Source organism: Bemisia tabaci, chromosome 5, assembly GCF_918797505.1.
Source record: "Bemisia tabaci chromosome 5, PGI_BMITA_v3".
In the NCBI taxonomy this organism is placed as follows: Eukaryota; Metazoa; Arthropoda; class Insecta; order Hemiptera; family Aleyrodidae; genus Bemisia; species Bemisia tabaci.
Genome location: NC_092797.1, coordinates 8987641 through 9005563, shown reverse-complemented (window position 1 = coordinate 9005563; position 17923 = coordinate 8987641). Strand labels below are relative to the sequence as shown.

General features: G+C 34.3%; 1 protein-coding gene across 4 annotated transcripts in view; it reads right to left on the bottom strand.

The window, feature by feature from the left end:
* Nucleotides 1–56: 56 nt before the first annotated feature.
* LOC109034894 (uncharacterized) overlaps nucleotides 57–17923 on the bottom strand; it is a 31305-nt gene continuing 13438 nt past the window's right edge. For 3 of the 4 annotated variants that reach the window (XM_019048292.2, XM_019048291.2, XM_019048293.2), the window contains exons 7-9: nucleotides 16772–17080; nucleotides 14178–14840; nucleotides 57–12971 (exon numbers count right to left, since the gene is read on the bottom strand). In XM_019048292.2, coding sequence (XP_018903837.2) covers nucleotides 12654–12971; nucleotides 14178–14840; nucleotides 16772–17080 — 1290 coding nt within the window. In that variant the 3' untranslated portion in view covers nucleotides 57–12653. The remainder of the gene's footprint in view (nucleotides 12972–14177; nucleotides 14841–16771; nucleotides 17081–17923) is intronic. The other variant, XM_019048294.2, reaches the window with a different exon arrangement.

The following is a 17923-nucleotide window of genomic DNA, read 5'->3' as shown; positions in this document are numbered from 1 at the left end:
AGCACCTTAGTTACTGTTTGATCGGGTGGGAGAAGAGTAAGAAACAAGAAGACCAATTTGTTAGGAGCTATAATTTTACTTCGTACTTAAAATAAGTGGCTTACATTTTACCTTACATGTCTGAATCTTAAATAAATTATTTAATTGTCCTATCTACTTACTTACTAGCACATATTGCAAGGAAAGAAGGAAGGCGGGAATCAAAAGGGCTTAAGTTTTAAAAGTCTTTTTAAAAAATGAGGAATTGAATAAATTATAAATTAAATGAATAAATATGAAGTAGAAGTACAGAAAAAAATAAAGAGAGGATGAATTTCACCCTTGACATGTTAACATTTAACATAGTTCACCGCAGTCAACTATGTTATGTAAAAAAAGACACATTCGAAAAAAAATAAGCAAAACATAACAATCTTTTTCAAGGAAGACTAGTCTATTAGAATGAATGACTAGATTATATGGGAACTTAATACTTATCTTTCATTGCGTCAGTGACTAAACCGTAAATGAAAGTTGATCAGGTTTCTAGAAACTTTGATTAATCTTCCAAATGCTCAGTTTGGGAAAATAGTGGGAAAGCAGAATGGATTTTCAACAGAAGTATCAACTGAAATAAAATTTAAAAGTTTTCTACCTTTGACTTCTTTTTCAATCAAAGGCAAATGTTCATTACTGATGGTGAGAATTTTAAAAGGAGCATCTCAAGAGCATGCAACACCAAGGGAATGCTTTACAAAAAAAGATTAGTGGAATTAATCAATAACAATGAACTTTTTGACTTGTCGACTAATTTAAAGGTAGAAATTACTTGTAAGATAGAGAATAGGTACTTCACCTTATCAAGACAGTTCTACTGCATTCACAGTAATAAAGGTCAGTTTTGTCAGATTCGGATTGAAGCACAACTTCTCAGACGGAAGATTATCAAATTTGACTTGCATAAATATCAAGTCTCAACTGCTTGGGCATGCCAAAAAAATACAAACCAAAAAAAGGGGGCAAGAAAATGGGTAAGTTGCACTGGTCACAGAACCGTGTTTAGATGCTTGATCCTTGTAGATTAGCTAAAAATAATCAGATCTGTCCAAACTGTAACTTTCTATGTTCAATATTAACAGAGATATTGCCCTTTGAAAAGTCGGGTTTTTGACGTTATCTACCGCAGTGGTGACACCCTTGGTTTCTTCCACCTAGCTTTCGTCAGTCGGTGTGACACACATTAGCACTGGTTATTCGACGCGAAACCTGGATGAAAGCAAGATAGAAGAAACCAAGGGTGTCACTACCGCAGTGGATGACCTCAAAAACCCGACTTTTCAAAGGGCGCTATCTCTGTTAATATTGAACATAGAAAGTTGCGGTTTGGACAGATCTGATTATCTTTAGCTAATCTACAAGAATCAACCATCAAAACACGATTTTGTGACCAGCACAACTGACCCATATAGTCCGACACACCCGAAGTTCCAAGTGTTATTGAAGGCGCGGATTACAGAAAACCAGTAAAATATTTTGGGAGATTTTAAGGTAGAAAGAAAAAAGAGGTTTGACAATACTGAGGGAAGTGATAAGATATGCAGAATAGAGGTCACTGGAAACAAAGAATTTTCAGAATATTAAAAACTTTGAATTTTTCCATGCTCCACGTTATGTCTCACTTATGTTTCGAAGAGCCTGGTGTCTATTTTTTTTGGGTACATTACAAAACAAGGGGTAACACTTTAAAATGCACTTATGATGAATATTGTATCTTATTAATTTAAAATCAATCAATAGCACAATCATAAATATATACAATTTTGTTACAATGCATGTGCGAGAACAAAGTGGTTATCAATAAATGATATTAGACCGTCGTTGTACATAAATATTTATAGTGTAAATTATGTATTTACTTACGTTGTATGTCAATATGTATATAGGTACATAAATAATGATTTATCACACACGAATAGCTCTTTGTGGAGCTAATCTTTCAACAAAACAAAAAAAGTTGATGAATATGAAAAATAAAAAATAAAAAAAATAATGGACAAAATAAATGAATAATCATTGAAACACAGAGGACTGCACTGTTTTTCAAATAGGCCTTTGAATGCTTTCTAATTTGAAATCTTACTAGTTGACTAACGTTTGTTCACAGCCGATTAATATTTTACACTTTCAGCTATTTCTAGAAGCTTTTTGTATGTACATTAGACTAATATTTTTCATAGATATTTGTGAGTGAATATAGACCGTAGACAATCCTCCATTACGTAGGCCTGTCCAGAAAAAAGTTTTGAATTTCTATCATTGCAGCACATTTAACCTATGACCTTTTTATATCGAACTCATAAAAGAAAAAAAGGAGAAATAAATTATTTCATCGAGCAATAATTCTTAAATTAGCTTATTGCAAATAGATGGAGGGGTTAAGTTTTACTTTGATGGGAGGAAAAATTTTGTTCATGTCAATACACACTTAAATCAAATTCGATGTTCAGAAATTTAATCTATCAGACATAAAATTATTTGACTTAATTTCTAGCATAAGGAGGAAAAGCAATTCAGACTGAGAATTTTGATTATCAGATGAACAAATCAAATAACTACCATTTATGTTCACTATTGATGTAAACTTCCCTTGAGAAAAAGGACATAAGATAGCTTCTTACTATGCACCTCTTTTTTGAGAAATCAATTCGTTATAGTTGCTCATTTTATAAAACACAGTATCTACTCCAAAATTGAAAGTAATTAGTGATTCGGTGCGAATTTTCAGAGGAGCTTTTTAAAATTATGAGCGGGCAAAATTAAAGCTATTTAAATCTAGGGAAACATTAGGGTAACAGTTTTCTTTAAAAAAGGTGTGAGTCATGAAGAAAGATGAGAGTGATAAAAAGGATGTTAACTGTAGATAAAATAATTCTCAAGGCATGAAACAGGAAAAGGCTCTTAGAATTGTTCAATGGATCAAAAAAGAGTGAACCAAAGTATGTGTCCACGGGTAATCCCTAAATTCCTCTCTCAGTAAATTTTCAGACAACCTTTAAAGGAGAAATATATACAAACAAAAAACAAGGGAAAATTAATAACTATCATCATTAACTAACAAATAAATTTGTGATTTACTTTTTTAACAAGAGAAGGAGAAAAGGAAATTAGAGATAAGCACCAATAAAAAGAAAAGAAGAAATAAATAGTGGTTCCTCATAACATATGTTCGGATTAAAAATTATCAACATCATTGGTGAGGCAATCGTGATGAAATATTAAGATAATTCTTTAATATCATCCTTATTGAACTAATGATTAGATGCTAGTGCTTGAGATTTAGTTTCATACCTTGGAGAGGTGGTTCATTGAAATGAACATTAGTTTTTTTCTCTTATAGTGGGATATTTTGAGACATCAAAATAAACGCCACATGCTTATCTGAATGATGATGTTGGGTTAGATTAAGGTGAGAGAATCCGCTAGGGGCACAAATGAATAATTTGGTATCACACAAGGCCTGATTGGACAAAGCACTAATTTTTCAATACTTAGGAATTATTTGGAGAGACAAATGGCAAAAGTTGCATGGATCCGAACTGGACAAAACGAAACACCTCAGGAGACGTTTAAGAACTATACAAGACGCTTTTTACATTATTTCGGCTTTCTACGATTTTTAAAAAAATCTGACTGCCACAAAATAAAAGCTACAATAAAAACTGCCGATTTCACATTTAAACCATTCCCAAATAAATAACTTCAGTGCTTCTGTGACAAACTGTGATGCAGGCTCAGAATCCCCTCGCACTTGTATAGTACTTGAACGCTCCCTCAGGGAAGTGACGGCTTAAGAATTATGAACGATTGAGAAAAAGGCGATTACAGAGGAGGGATACAAACATCAGTCAACAATATGATCTTCCCAAGTTTTTGATGAATGAGAGAGTACACAAATAAAAGAGAGAACTTGCAAATGGATGCCCATTTCCTCTAAAAGTATTCGTCATACATTTAGAATAGGTTAGGTATAGTCTAAATTAGCGAGATCATGATGCATCACAAGTTAAAGCTGAACTCAATAGAAGAAAAAGCTACAGCTGGTAATACTTTGGCTGGATTCCTAGGGTCAATCCAAGTCAGGAGTGCTTAAATCAATTATGACAAATTGAAAAGGTTGACAACAATCTCTGATTTAATTGTAATGTTTGGAGGTTCAGTCTATGAAAGTAAGGATTGTGAAAAATGTAAGGCAAAACACAAAATTATGTCCAAAACTACCTACCCGTAAATATACAGCAATTAAAGGTGCCATACTTACATTAACGGAAGTTTTGGACCAATTCTACATTTCCGCAGATAATGGGAATTTTGGGAGCACTTTTCTCATCCAAAAACGCTATTCTGATGGATTTATTACATGATCTATCATCAACACAAGTCTGTATCTTATAAATCATATGTGATGAAGTGTTAGTTTGGAGGTTTTTTTTCTTGAGGCACTAATTAATGATAAGCACTTGGGGTAGCGTTCATGGTTGTTCATGAATGTTCTGTTCCAGTAAGTATCCTGAAGCTGTGAAAAATTGAGGGGTTGCATAGGCCTACACCTTACGTCTATTCCAACAGTGACTGTACACTTAGCTCTCCTGCTTTCGAGGAAAACAATTGCAGACAAGATTCGAGTTGCACACATTGAAATTACATTTAAAATTGAGAGACTAACAGCTGAACATGTTTTTCATTTCAATCCACTCCTATCATTTAGCCCTATCCCCCTGGGAGCGAAAATGATCTTAAAACATCTATTCTTTGATTGCAATAATATTTGACATAAACGTTTCGTTGAGACAAGACGATCCAAAATTAGTTCGATTTCAGAGATGTTGGGCCTTGAGGTCAATCATTTTCAAATGACCAGGGAATGAATCTCAGACGTAAACATTGTTAGGAGTACCATTAAAATTGTATTTCTCTTACAGAGCCCTTATCACGTTGAACTGTGTTTAGTGTTCATTCAATTGTTCCTAGTGAAATTAACTAAGAGGACCTCTATCTTCATTTGCTAAGAGCTCTTAAAGGTACCGTGGTAAATTCAAAATTCTGGTTACTATGGATGTATTTGTTAAACAAGGATATGTCCAGTAAGAACATTCACAATAAAGGGTGACAGAAACATTACACATTCGAGTAGAAATTAATGTTTTTCTGCAATTGGATCGCTTGTTTGGATAAAGGCATAAGGGATTAAGATTTCTCACAACATACATCTTTCTTAAAAAAAGCCATTCCCTAAAGAGAGCAAGGAAGTTGAGAAGTGCTTAAAAATAATATAGATCAAGTTCAGCTAAACATCAAAAAGCAATTCACCTTTCTGAAGGGACTGTACGAACTTCTTATTTACTTATCCTAAACTCTTTACATCCCAGTTAAGTCCCATCTGCTCACTGAGGATGCAGTAGGTTTGATACTTTTGTAAGTTTTTCCCAATTCGCCAACATATTGTCTCAAGGCATTTAACACCAGGAGATGGAGTGCGGACAAAGAGTACAATATTCACCATAGAACATTCAAATAAGCCTCTAACATGAGAAACTGTCATTATGATTACAATCTCGAGTTTTTAAATTTTTGACAGCACTTGATTTATTTCGTGGCAGAATTTCCAGCTACTGTTCTGCTCAATGAATTTCTTTCTCTCAAATAAAACAAGAGCAAGAATACTTGGTAACACTGATGGTAAATAAAGTAGAAATTTTTCACACTCAGTACATGTACTGTGGCTGCGAGAGAAGCAATCAAGTGACACTATTTTGCCCAGTCAGACAAACACTTGACAAAAAATCTTAAACATTCAGAAAAGTGGAGTTACGATATTTATGATGGGATAGGTTCCTATGGATGCTGATTCTAATTTTCGTTTACTATGTTGATGATGTTGCCTCATTAGCATAATCACCGGTGACTCTTCCTCCTCATCGAGGAAATTCAAGTCTGAAGCAAAAACTAGGTGGAAATTAGATTAAAAGAGTTTTCTTCTTTTTAAATCTAATGCAGATGATGAAATTACCTCACTTTGTGACTCAAGATGTAAATGGGATGTACACTTCTAAACTTCATACTTCTGATTGACAAGTTCTTCAGAAATGTTCTAACTTTGTTAGATTTAATGTTCGCACAGTCCTTCGTTTTTTTCTTTTTGTCTACTGCTAAATCTACTAAATGAAAAGCTATCAAACAGCAGTGCCAATAAGGAAACTTACTATGATGCCGCTTTCTACTACTCAATTTGAAGGCACAGAACATGTATGGACACCCTTAATTTTTAAAAATTAAAAAGTATTGGCAATCTGGATAACTAATCCATCACAGCTGATGATCACAAAATTGAAATCACAAATTTTGACTCAAAACATGAAATAAAAAACTAAATTTTACCTAAAAATAACAAAAAATCACTTAAATTTCATAACAAGTACGACTGAGAGGGGAAAAATTTATAATTAAGAAGCTATTTGACGCATGCTGCTTTATGTATCTTTTCATAGAAAGCTACAGGCCAAGAGGAAAAAAAATTACTAATAACTTACTCAAAGGTAATTTTTCACAACTACATACTTTCCTTTAACGTCACACATATATTTCATTTAAGGATAAGAGAAACCAAGAAATTACGAACGAAACCTTCAACTTTTGCAGTGAGGAGGAAAAATGTCAAGGTTTCCTGATAAATATGTAATTTTAAAAAAAATTCACAAGTTCGTCACTGATCAGAAGAAATTGCACAACTTGACTGGACCACATTTTGCAATAAAGAACCACTATTTCTAGCTCATTTTAGAAACATTATATATGCCATTGGTTTCCCTATGCAGTTAGGTGCTTTCATAGAAGAGCCAGACATAGTGGTTCCTTATTGCAAAATGTAACCCAATTATTTAAAAAACTGAGCAAGTTGATCACTGCGACTTCCCATTCGGCAACAGAGCAAGATTGACGTGAAACGGAGGTAGGTGACTAGAGGGTTGAATCGTCCACTTTCTTTGTTGTGCCTTTATCGGGCCGGGTAATTGACTAGATTATCAATTGCACGAAGGATCTCTTTAGGTTGTCATTAACTAGCTTGATAAAAGCAGGGCAAAGAAAGTGAGCAATGCAATGAAACAAACACAAGACTGTTTTACCTGGGTCACGAATCATGTCTTCTCTCATGAACAGGTAGGTAGCCGTTGAGCTCAACAGGACGTAAAGACTTTCCTAAGTCTCTTTATTTTTCTTTAAAAAAATCAAACTTCTAGAATTTTCAGGGGTGGAAACAGGATACTGACAAGAGATAACACTGAATTAGTTAGTTGACTTGAGGATTAGTCTTAATTTCACTGCAAATATGAAAACATCAAATCTTCCTTTTCACTCTTGAAAGCCAACAGATTTGGCAAGGACTGCAGTGATAGTTTAGTGGAACATAAAAAGACAAACTAAAGCGAAGGAACGTTCTTTTTCTTGAATTCCTCATTGCAATAAACGATCAGAAATTGAATTATTCCTTAACATGTGACAAGTCAAAATGTGTACAAAATATTCTCTTGGCACGCAGAGTTGAGATAATCTGATATAAAATCAACAACTATGTCAAATAAAAAGTGAAATGAAGTACAACAAAAATAATAACTATGCAACTCAAACAATGAACAGATTGAAAAAAAAGGAGATATACATGTATATGACACAGCTAAATTAAAAATCATAATGTGACATACTGAAAAACTACATTTTGAAGTCCTTAATGGTTTAAAACATGTAATTTCCTTTCCCTCCTACAAAAACTGAAATTGAATCCTGAAAAGCTTAACAGTTCCAATATTGGCACAATTACCACATTTTTCACAACAAGTTTGGTGTTTACTTAATCTTTGATAGCTGTACCTTTTTAGGTGGTGCCGGTTAAGAGGAAAGATAAAACTCATGTTAATGATTTTAAACAACTCTCCCTCCTGCAGCTGTGTTTTCAGGACAAAACAGTTACTTGAGATAAACATACTTTGCTCCATATTCTGTCAATTTTTCTCGATGCAAGTGTAAATCTTTTTGAAAAGTCAAAGTAAAAAAAAAGTAAGAAAAACCATGGACAGACTGAATTGCTTTTTCTTTTGAGATTTACCAGAGATTTTCTCGGAGTATTTCAGCGAGGGGAAAGGAGGGATTGGGTTTTTTGCGGGAGAAATCCCTCGAGTACAAACTGGGGTAAAAGAAAATCTCTCACTAGCCAAAAATAACTTCAATAAAAACATTATTAGGTAAAATTGGATACTGCACTGCAAATTATTCTTTTAGAGACCGCAAAAATCTGAAGATGCAGCTTTTTTTGATGCAAAGTTTTTTGAAGTAATAAACTTGTTTGAACTGTTCCTCTACGGTCTAATAAGACATTTTCACAAAAGGGAAAGTCACAATCTATTCATCTGGTAGCAAATAGTGGGTAAATTACTTCTGTGCAATTATTTTTGATTTTAAACACAATTTTTCATTTAGAGCCTCATAAATTCCTGAAGCTTTAGCGCACTATCAGGTATACATAGGTACATTTGTCAATAGAAGAGCCGATTTTTTTCTGTCCCCCTCCCCCCTGATACACCATAGAAGATATTATAAAGATGAATGACATTTAAATGAGTTCCATTCTGAGAAAAATACTTAAGGTAAATAATGCGTCACAGAAAAAGGAGGACGTTGCACTATGATAAATAACTTGAAGTCAGATTTTTGACATTGAGAAAAGGGGAGAGAGACGCTACTTACGAGTGAGGGAACGGGTATTTAATTAATTTATCTTTTGTCCAGAAATGCACTTCATGGAATTGATCGACAATATGTGATTATTTAGATGAAGGTATAAAGGGAGAAGAATGTTCTTCCTTTCAAGGATGAACTGTGTGCATAATTTGACTGACAAACAGAAAAAAAGATATTTGAAAGTAGAAGAGGTTGAAAGAGAACACTTACGAGAATTGATTTGCGGAGATTAATGAAAATAAAAAAAAATAAATCATTTGAGTTTAACAGTATCACACAGAATGTGCACATTCCAGAGCAAGAGGGAATTAATTTATACTTAAAACTAGAGTCCTGGAAATAATTGCTCAATGTAAATTTGAAAAAAAAAAATGATGCAATATTATCATACTTTAACATTATATAGAGGTATTTACAACTAGCATAAGGTATATTTACATTCTCAAAGAGGAAACAAAATTACAGTGAAACTACACTGCGGCAAGATTGACTAAGTGGGCAAATCTATTTGATGAATCGGTGATGCACAGAGTTTTTTTGCTTCAATACCTACCCATCATACATGCAAGAATAACTGCACGATATTTTTGAATGGTATCACTTGAGTCAACAAAACTTCTAACAAGTATGAACGAAAGAGGGTGGTTTTTAGTTTAAAGTATGATCAAGAAGCCATGAAAAAAAGCTGCTGACTCAACCAATTTGATCAAACGAACATTTTGGTAATTTTTAAAGTTTAGATATCTTGATAAAATCAACAATTTATAATCTGTGCCCAACTCAATTACTGTAAAACCAGGACATTCTTACTCATGAAACTGATTTTGTTGAATATTGCAGGGTAATTTGGTATAATTAAAGTAATTCTTCTAATTATATTGACAATTTTCTTTGACTTCAAAATTCATCTACACAAGAATTAAAGTTTTTCGTCTTTGGAAAACTACACATGAACAATAAGGATCAAAAAGCTAAAACATTTTGTATATAGGGAACCTACATCATTCAATATTGTCACACATTGTTTTGATTTGAACAAACTGGTCAGCTGTCAAAAACTCGGGGAAATTAAACGAGAACGTACATAGCACCAAAATATAAAAGGTTAACAGAGACCACAGTTCAACATATTTACACGTACCGTAACGCAACGTAGATGAACGTACCTATTACAATGTTAACTGAATTTACACAAACAAAAGAAACAAAAAAAATTGTTTCCTTTGGATCGCTTTAAAAAAAAAAAGAAAAGAAAAGAAAGGTAAACAGAAGTTGAAATGCTGTCATCTCCTAAAACAAGAAACTACTTAGTTCATTACAATATCCCTTTTATATTTGAGCGTATAACTTGAACATTATTTGTTCTGTACCGTAAATTAAACCTTCATGGCTAATTGAATGCTGAAGACTACATCCATACACTGCAATAAAACTTGTCTTTCATTGTAAGCTTTCAAATCAGTGAACAATGGTAAAATTCCCCTTGATGTTTTCATTTTGACCATTGATCAATTTTTCCAACTTCTGAATTCAGAAGAAGGCAGCAAAAAACTGTCTAAATGAAGTGGATTTCGAAACAACTCCGCCGCGACAAAGAAAAAACTCAGGATAAACACACTGTAGGATAAGAGGGAGAAAACGGGTGATCCAACCAAAAGAGAAAAACTAGGTAAATAGGGAAAACTTAACAATTTGGAAACTATAGGTCATTTGGAGGACAAAGGACTAAAATATTAACGCAAATTTAACGAGCACAGGAATATACAAAAATATACATTTCAGTAAAGCTTAAAGGAGATTCAAAAATGCTAAAGTTTGTATCTTTTCATGGGCAACTTTACTGCGGAAATAATGAGTGGCAAAATTTAAAAGTGAAAGAGGAAAAATCGCCATAAAAAGAAGGAAAAGGACTGAGCATAGCTTCAACATTCTGAGCAGATAAGAGAAGAAAATGAAGGGTGACGAGTAAAAACACGAGGAAGAGGGTTAGGGTTTTTTTAGAACGGATCCTCAAAATGTATTTCCAACTGCAGTCATTGAGTCATCTCACATTGCAATTCTCTCATTGGTCTAATATGATGAATTTTTAAAGGAACCTCCACAATGATCCAGGTGCTCACCGACTAGTCTCCATTGGAGTCTGCGGGAAATCAATTCTGACTTCTTCAAAATTAATTATCAAGACTAAATGACTTAACAGAAGTCGGAGTATTTTATCTTGCATATTTATTAATTAAATTTCATTTTGTTTCTTCAACGGAATGCGGAAATAAAATTTTCATGGGCAACATATTGCGATAATAGTCCTGAAAAAATTCTCATAGAGATAATCCCTTAGATTTGTTCGATGAACTACAGCAGAATACACACAAATAGCTTACTTTCAGAATTCCATGGAAACAGCGATCAGCCTCTCATTCCAACTATTAATGTTACCTGCTGCAAGAAATAATGCTTCAATCCAAAATTCATGAGGGGAATATGAAAGTTTTTTTCTTTCTTTCTTTATTTTCTTCTTTCCTTTTTCAATTAACTAGAAAAACACATCTGCTTCAATTTAAATGAAGCCAGAATTGACTTCTTTTGGTAAAAATATTGAAATCAAGTAAAATAATAAGGATCAGCATTTCCAGGAAATTTTTAAATGAAACTTTGTAAGCACATACAAAATGGACAGCGCCAACCAGGCATACTCTTTTCTGTTGTCATTTGTATTGTAGGTTTTTTTTAAAAATAAACCCTTTGCACCAAAAGTTAGCAGGTAACAATCATTCCCTTTTCACCTTAGCTGCATTAAAATGATGAATAGATTGCATTTATAATTACCACAAGTGAAATTTTTGTGAGCTGAGCACTTCTTAAAAATGTAGTGGCAATCCTTAAAAGGCATTTACGGAAATGAGATATAGGAGCATTAGGTACACAACAAAAACTAACATAAAAAGAAAATAATGAGAAAAAATGCAAAATAAATAAAAATAAAATGCTCTAAACAAATTGTGGCTGTAACAATGGTAACAATTGACTTCAATAGGAAAGCAAAAATAGGTATCAATATCTTTCTGAGGGTAGAGAGAGACATTCAGATTAAATTCTAATATTTTTTGGAAACTACTTAAATATGAGAGAAACATGTTCCAAAATGTTTCCTTACTTATCAAGGAATTAAATTACCTAGCTCTCTATGCATGTTTCGAGGGAAAAAACTGTACAATCTACAATATTTACATTTTCTCTTACCTTAATTATCTCGCTTCTCTTCTTTCCTTAACTCTTAAAGATCTATCATTATAATGTACAATTAATACTTCCATAGTTTCCTTTCACTAATTTATACAGTTGAAATCGAGATTTATTAAGATGAAGCGAAGGAAATCACTTTTGAGAGAAAAGAAAAAGAACAAGGGGTATTCCTTACATGCAGTGACAAAAAATCCATGTAATGATATATCTGAGTTTTGACAGCTGACCATTGTAACCAATTCTAGCTTAAAATCAGCACTACTTACCAGAATTGCAAAATTATGTTACTTGGTGAACAATAAAATTGTTCATTTTTGATAATTTGATGGCTCAAACATTGTACTAAGGCCTTCCGACTAAGCACAGAATGATTGTAGAACACAATCAATTCAGAACAGTTTTCACTGCTATACAGATAAAAATGGCAGGCACACTCATCACGAAGTGACACGATAGTTTTAGGAACACTTTTTACAACCTCATTTTTCTCTACTTTGGAAAAAAGTTACATAAATAAATAAACTAAAAAAGATAAAAAAATGGAGTAAAAATTACGAAAAATAAATAACTGATGATAAAGAGGAAAATTACTTACATTTATATGTTTGGAGTAACTTTCTTACATTATGGCTTAAGTATTCCTAAGTACTTAGTTTTTGCATTTGGTGGCTCAGTTCTAATGGGGTTGGACCAGCTGCGGTAATATTGGTGGGGTGTGATGATGAAGGCGCATCTCCAGCACCACATAAGGCCCCGCTCTCAGGTTCTGCTTTGGAGGTAACAGACTTGGCGATTTTCACTGCACCATTGCTTCCAACATTACTGCTATTCCCTGTGTTACTGTTGTTGTTGGTGAAATTAGTGTTGTTGTTATTGTGGTTGACAGTGTTGCTATTCTTGGTACAAGTGGTACTACTATCATCGTAACTCCCAGTACTGTTATTGTTACTTGAGGAAACCTAAAATATAAAATGAGAAAAAGAAGACAAGACTTGTTAACACGACTTGGCAGATTTTTTATTATTGACACAGGTTCGTTAGGAAGTCATTTCCACCGTATGTGACAGTCGATGAGAAAAAGGACATTCTACAAGGCACATGAAGGAACTGCTCTAAGGAAAAAATAAAAAATCCGAAACACTCTGTTCCTTTCAATAAATTCTGAAACTGTGGGCAAGGTGAAGTATTACTTTGATAGCATTGTGCAGTTTGTTGGACATGGAATACACATTCAAAAAAATGTTAGCGATCAGTTGGTCACAATAATTTCGCTTCAACTTGACCGATTTTCATAAAGAAGGTCTTATTGTAATCATGGTTTACACTGAAGACAGAAACATGTGTAAAATAAATTTAAATTTGGTTTGGTTGGAAATTTTAATTGGCCCTATTCGCACAAATTTAGGGTAAGTAATAGAGTTCATATGAACTTAAAACTCGGTTTGGGTGTCACTGGTGCCAGTGTTGGCACAATATCGGCAAAGGCGGCTGGGTAAATCCACATCAATTGGACCGCGTTTAGCAGAAAAGAACCAAGCCACATCAGCTATTGCCACATTTAGCTAGGCAACGTGATGTTTTACAAGAGGACGTTGGTGCGGACTTCTTTGAAAATTTTAGAGAATTCGCTTCGCACTATGCAGAAACTTCACTGACATTTACATAAAAATCCGCACAATCGTTTTCATGTAAAAAATTAAACTACCCAACTAAATTTGGCAATAGCTGATGTGGCTTGATTCCTTTCTGTTTGATGCGGTCCAATTCAACACCCAAATATTGATTTTGACACCCACCATCTCAGATAATCATCAAATTTTTTTTACATGATCAATGCACCAAAATAAAAAACTAATTTGAACTGTGGGTGAAAACGAATTTCTGAGGCCATATTCGGGTTTTTCAGCTCAAATTACGTGAGAATTGATGTATCACACATGGATGAATGGACACATGAAAATAAGGGAATTCAAGGACTTTTCAGAGCACAAACCCAGTTTAACCTTCATTCTTCCTTATTCATCATTTTAAAAATCAACCATTGAGTTACATAAGATTTAGAATCTATTTTAAAGGCAAGAAAATAGATTTGACCAATTCAATGAAATACAATTTATGTAGACAAAGTGAAAACTCGGAACAATGATGAACTGAAAAATACTCACAGGAATGTAGACATTTTGTCTCCGGCAGGAAGGCCCCGAAAAGCGGCGGCTGGCTGCAATTTGAGGAGGTGGCAGAGGAAGAAAGTGTGGGGGGTAGTAACCAAATCGAGGGCAATACGGCGGCAGAAACCTAAAATTAGGAGTTGAGACCAGAGGACGTACTTTCGGATACCGCGGTAAACGAGGACTGTTACGGGTTTGATTGGATACATCTGCCGTCTTCACAGTATAACTACTGTTAGCAATGTAGTTGTTGTTATGGTTGATGTTCTGCTGCTTAGGAACGTTAGGATTTGAAGGCCTTCGGGCCTCAACATTGTAGACGTAAGGTACAAAATTCCTGATTCGGGGATAGTTATCGGAGTAGCCGTTGATAGTCGAGGAGAAAGGGTGCCGTGCTGTTGGTGGCCTTGAGAAAGGATTGAACATGACTGGATAGACTGTGGCAGTGGTTGCTTGTTCGGTACTATTCTCACTCATATTGATTTGTTTGTCATTGACAGTTTTCGTACACTCGTATCTTTCTGAACATTGTAGCCAGGATACTACTGGTGTTACTGTGCTCGTTACAGGTGTTGGAGTTTGAAACAAATCATTTGGTTTGGTCTCCGATGAAGTGGTGCTGGTGGTGTTTTCATGCTCTGCTTTTGAGCACAAGGAGCCCTGAAAAAGATAAAATTGAGACAAATTAAAGATACAAAAAGAACTGACGATGGCAAGAAAGTAAATGTTTTAGAAGGTAGGAGTCAGATTTAGACAGTCTCCTCTTCCCCTCATCCTACCTTGCTTGGCGAGAGCAGTTAAGACTTAAATAATCTTCCCTTTCGGACCAAGATCGCCGATCAGCTAATAGGTACCATTTTGCCAATTAGTCAATGCTTTGTTTGGCTCTTGACTGGTTGCCAATTTTGGTTGATTTTTTGGTTCCACTCGATTTTCTTACTTTTTCTTTCATCTTGCCTCTGTAGTTTTTCTCTTTCCTTTATGATCTTTGTATGTATTTCCATCATGTTGTCCTTCGTGTTTTTGAAGGGATAAGTATTGTTTCAATCTCTACAAGTACGTCTTCGCATTCTGCTGTCTTGCCTTTTTGGAGGCAATCACTGGTCCTCAAAGGTTTTTTCTTTTTAGCTGTCCAGCTGAATTCCAGCCTCCCTCTCAAGCTCTTTATTTTATAGTTGGCAGAATTCTAGTACACACTAAATGTCTCTGTGTTTTTCCATCAAGCAGTTATAGAACCGGGTACATTCTTAGTTTTCTTCTTGGTGGCAATGTACCGGTGGTGAAACAGCAGAACTGCGTACCTTCGTTCGCAGCATTACAGACATCCCAACATACTTCATTTTCGACATCAAAATCACTACACGTAATTTCTTGAAAATTTTAGCGATCCTCCATGAGAGGAATATTCTGTGAAAATTGCAAGCCGTGATGTTGGTTTGGTCTCCTTTCGAAAAATGGACCGAGTTTAACAGAAAGGAACCATGTCACATCAGCTATTGCCAAGTTTGACTGGGCAATTAAATTTTTTATGAGAGAACGTTTGTTCGGATTTCTTTGAAAATTTTAAGGAATTTGCTTTGTACCATGGAGAATTTTCACTGAAATTTGCACGAAAATCCGCACAACCGTTTTCGTGTAGAACATTAAATTGCCCAATTAAATTTGGCAGTAGCTGATGTGGCTTGGTTCCTTTCTGTTTAACGCGGTCCAAATAATATAGTGACCAAGATTTTGAAACGCCTCAACCGAGTTAGGCATTTATGCAGTTTCACCATCAATATTGGGCAATCCTGTTCGGATTGATTTTCCAAATTTTTTGCTTAAACAACTGTAAAACATGAGTATAATGTCTCTTTGAAATAATTTTACTCAAAATGAACTGCACTGACCGTAAGACACCAGAAATTTAGGGAAAAAGTATAGACCTTCTCTTGATTTTTTTTCACCATAGGGCTTATTTCGATGAGTCAGACAGGACACTAATTAGTATGTATAGAATGATCATTATTTTTCATTATTGTTGCATATCAAATGTTGAGAAAATCAATAGATCTAAATTTCCTAGGGACTAGTTTATCTTTAAAATAAATAGATGAAGAATTAACTATTAATTACTTTAATATTATCATGGATGCGAATAATTTCGTTTATTTTGGTTTTATCTGCCTGGTAAAGAATCAGTACTAATTAAAAAGGGCGAAAGTTCAATTTTTCAATTTTGGGCTGTTTTTATTTATTTATTTTTTCATTTACCACACTCTTTTTTAATTCGCCTTCCTGTGCATCTATCACCGGTATTCTATGAAAAGAACTACCACTGTTTTCTTAAGTAATATGGTAAGGACAACTGGAGAGTTTAATAATGCAAAAAAAAAAAATAAAAAAAAAATTTTGAAAAATGGACTTTAGCCCTTTTTGAAAGTACTGATTCAAATTCTCTGCGCTTTTTTGAGCATTAAAAACCATGAATTCCTTAGAGTTTCCATGCTTTGGGCTTTGTCCCCCAGGTTTTGAATCTAATCTAATCAAAGAACCGTGTATTCCAAAAATAGACCAAGTGAAGCAACTCTGAAGCAACTTTTTGAACTTACCTCAGCGGATATATTGCTTGGCGGAGATTCAATTGTTTGGATTTCATTATACGGGGGGAGACTCTCAACAGCATTGACAGGATATATACTTTGAGCAGAGTAGTGGACATCATGAAGAATGTGAGGGGCAGCATAGATGGAACCAGTTGGCGCAGAAATTAGTTGAACAGTTTGTGAGCTACCGGAATCTCCAACAGTTACAAGCGAAGAGTTTTGAGCGGAGGTTGTGTTGTTGATGTTGGTTGGTCCAGCCCCAGCAGAATACATTATGCCAGAGCTCTGACTTGCTACCTGATAATAAGAATCAAACTACATTTGGGATTAATCAAGTCTCGTACTTAAAATTAAGGTCAAAATTTAACTATGCTTTTTTTTTATTTTTAATTCCAATGGACCTCTCGGTAGAATGAAAATGGATCACTAGTAAAAGGAAGACATCAAGCACCACGACACATAATTCTTCATCAAAAATCCACAGAAACATAATAGATTAAAAATGTTTCAACTTGTGAGAAAGGCCTTTCTGTGTTAATCAATTTGATCTTCCTGTTTACCACAGAATTAAAAGTTTACTCAAGTTGAAACCTATGTTTATATAGGTTATTCTGTGAGGAGGAAAATTACTTTCCTGATTCTAATGTGAACTAAAATACTTCTCTTCCCTTGAAAGCTTCTGATACATGCAACAGCAAGATTTTCGAAAATTAAACATGGTCTGTATAAAATTTTAATGATATATGTCTTGGTGCTTTAATTCTTACGTTGTCTTGTGGTGTTATCCTTTCATGTTTACATGAAATTGAATTTCTTAGTAAGTAATTAAACACATCATGACTTTTGGATTGAAAATTATGAGGAGAATCCATCGTATTTTCTGTTCGAGCATGCACTACGAGGCTATAAAAATGGACTTTTTCAGGCATGCCGTAATCCAATTCTAGCACACACTTGTTGAGGTCATTTCAGATAATTTTTGAGGTTGATCTAAAATTTTAATGCTATGTATACTTTTAACACACCTCTCATGGTTTTCAGTAGAAAATTTTGCAAGAAGCAAAGACTCGACAAAAATTAGGACTGAACCAATTTATTGAGAGGTACATTGGGCCTGCAATCCTGATTTTTTGGGTGTCAAAGCATGCTTTTCAGGCA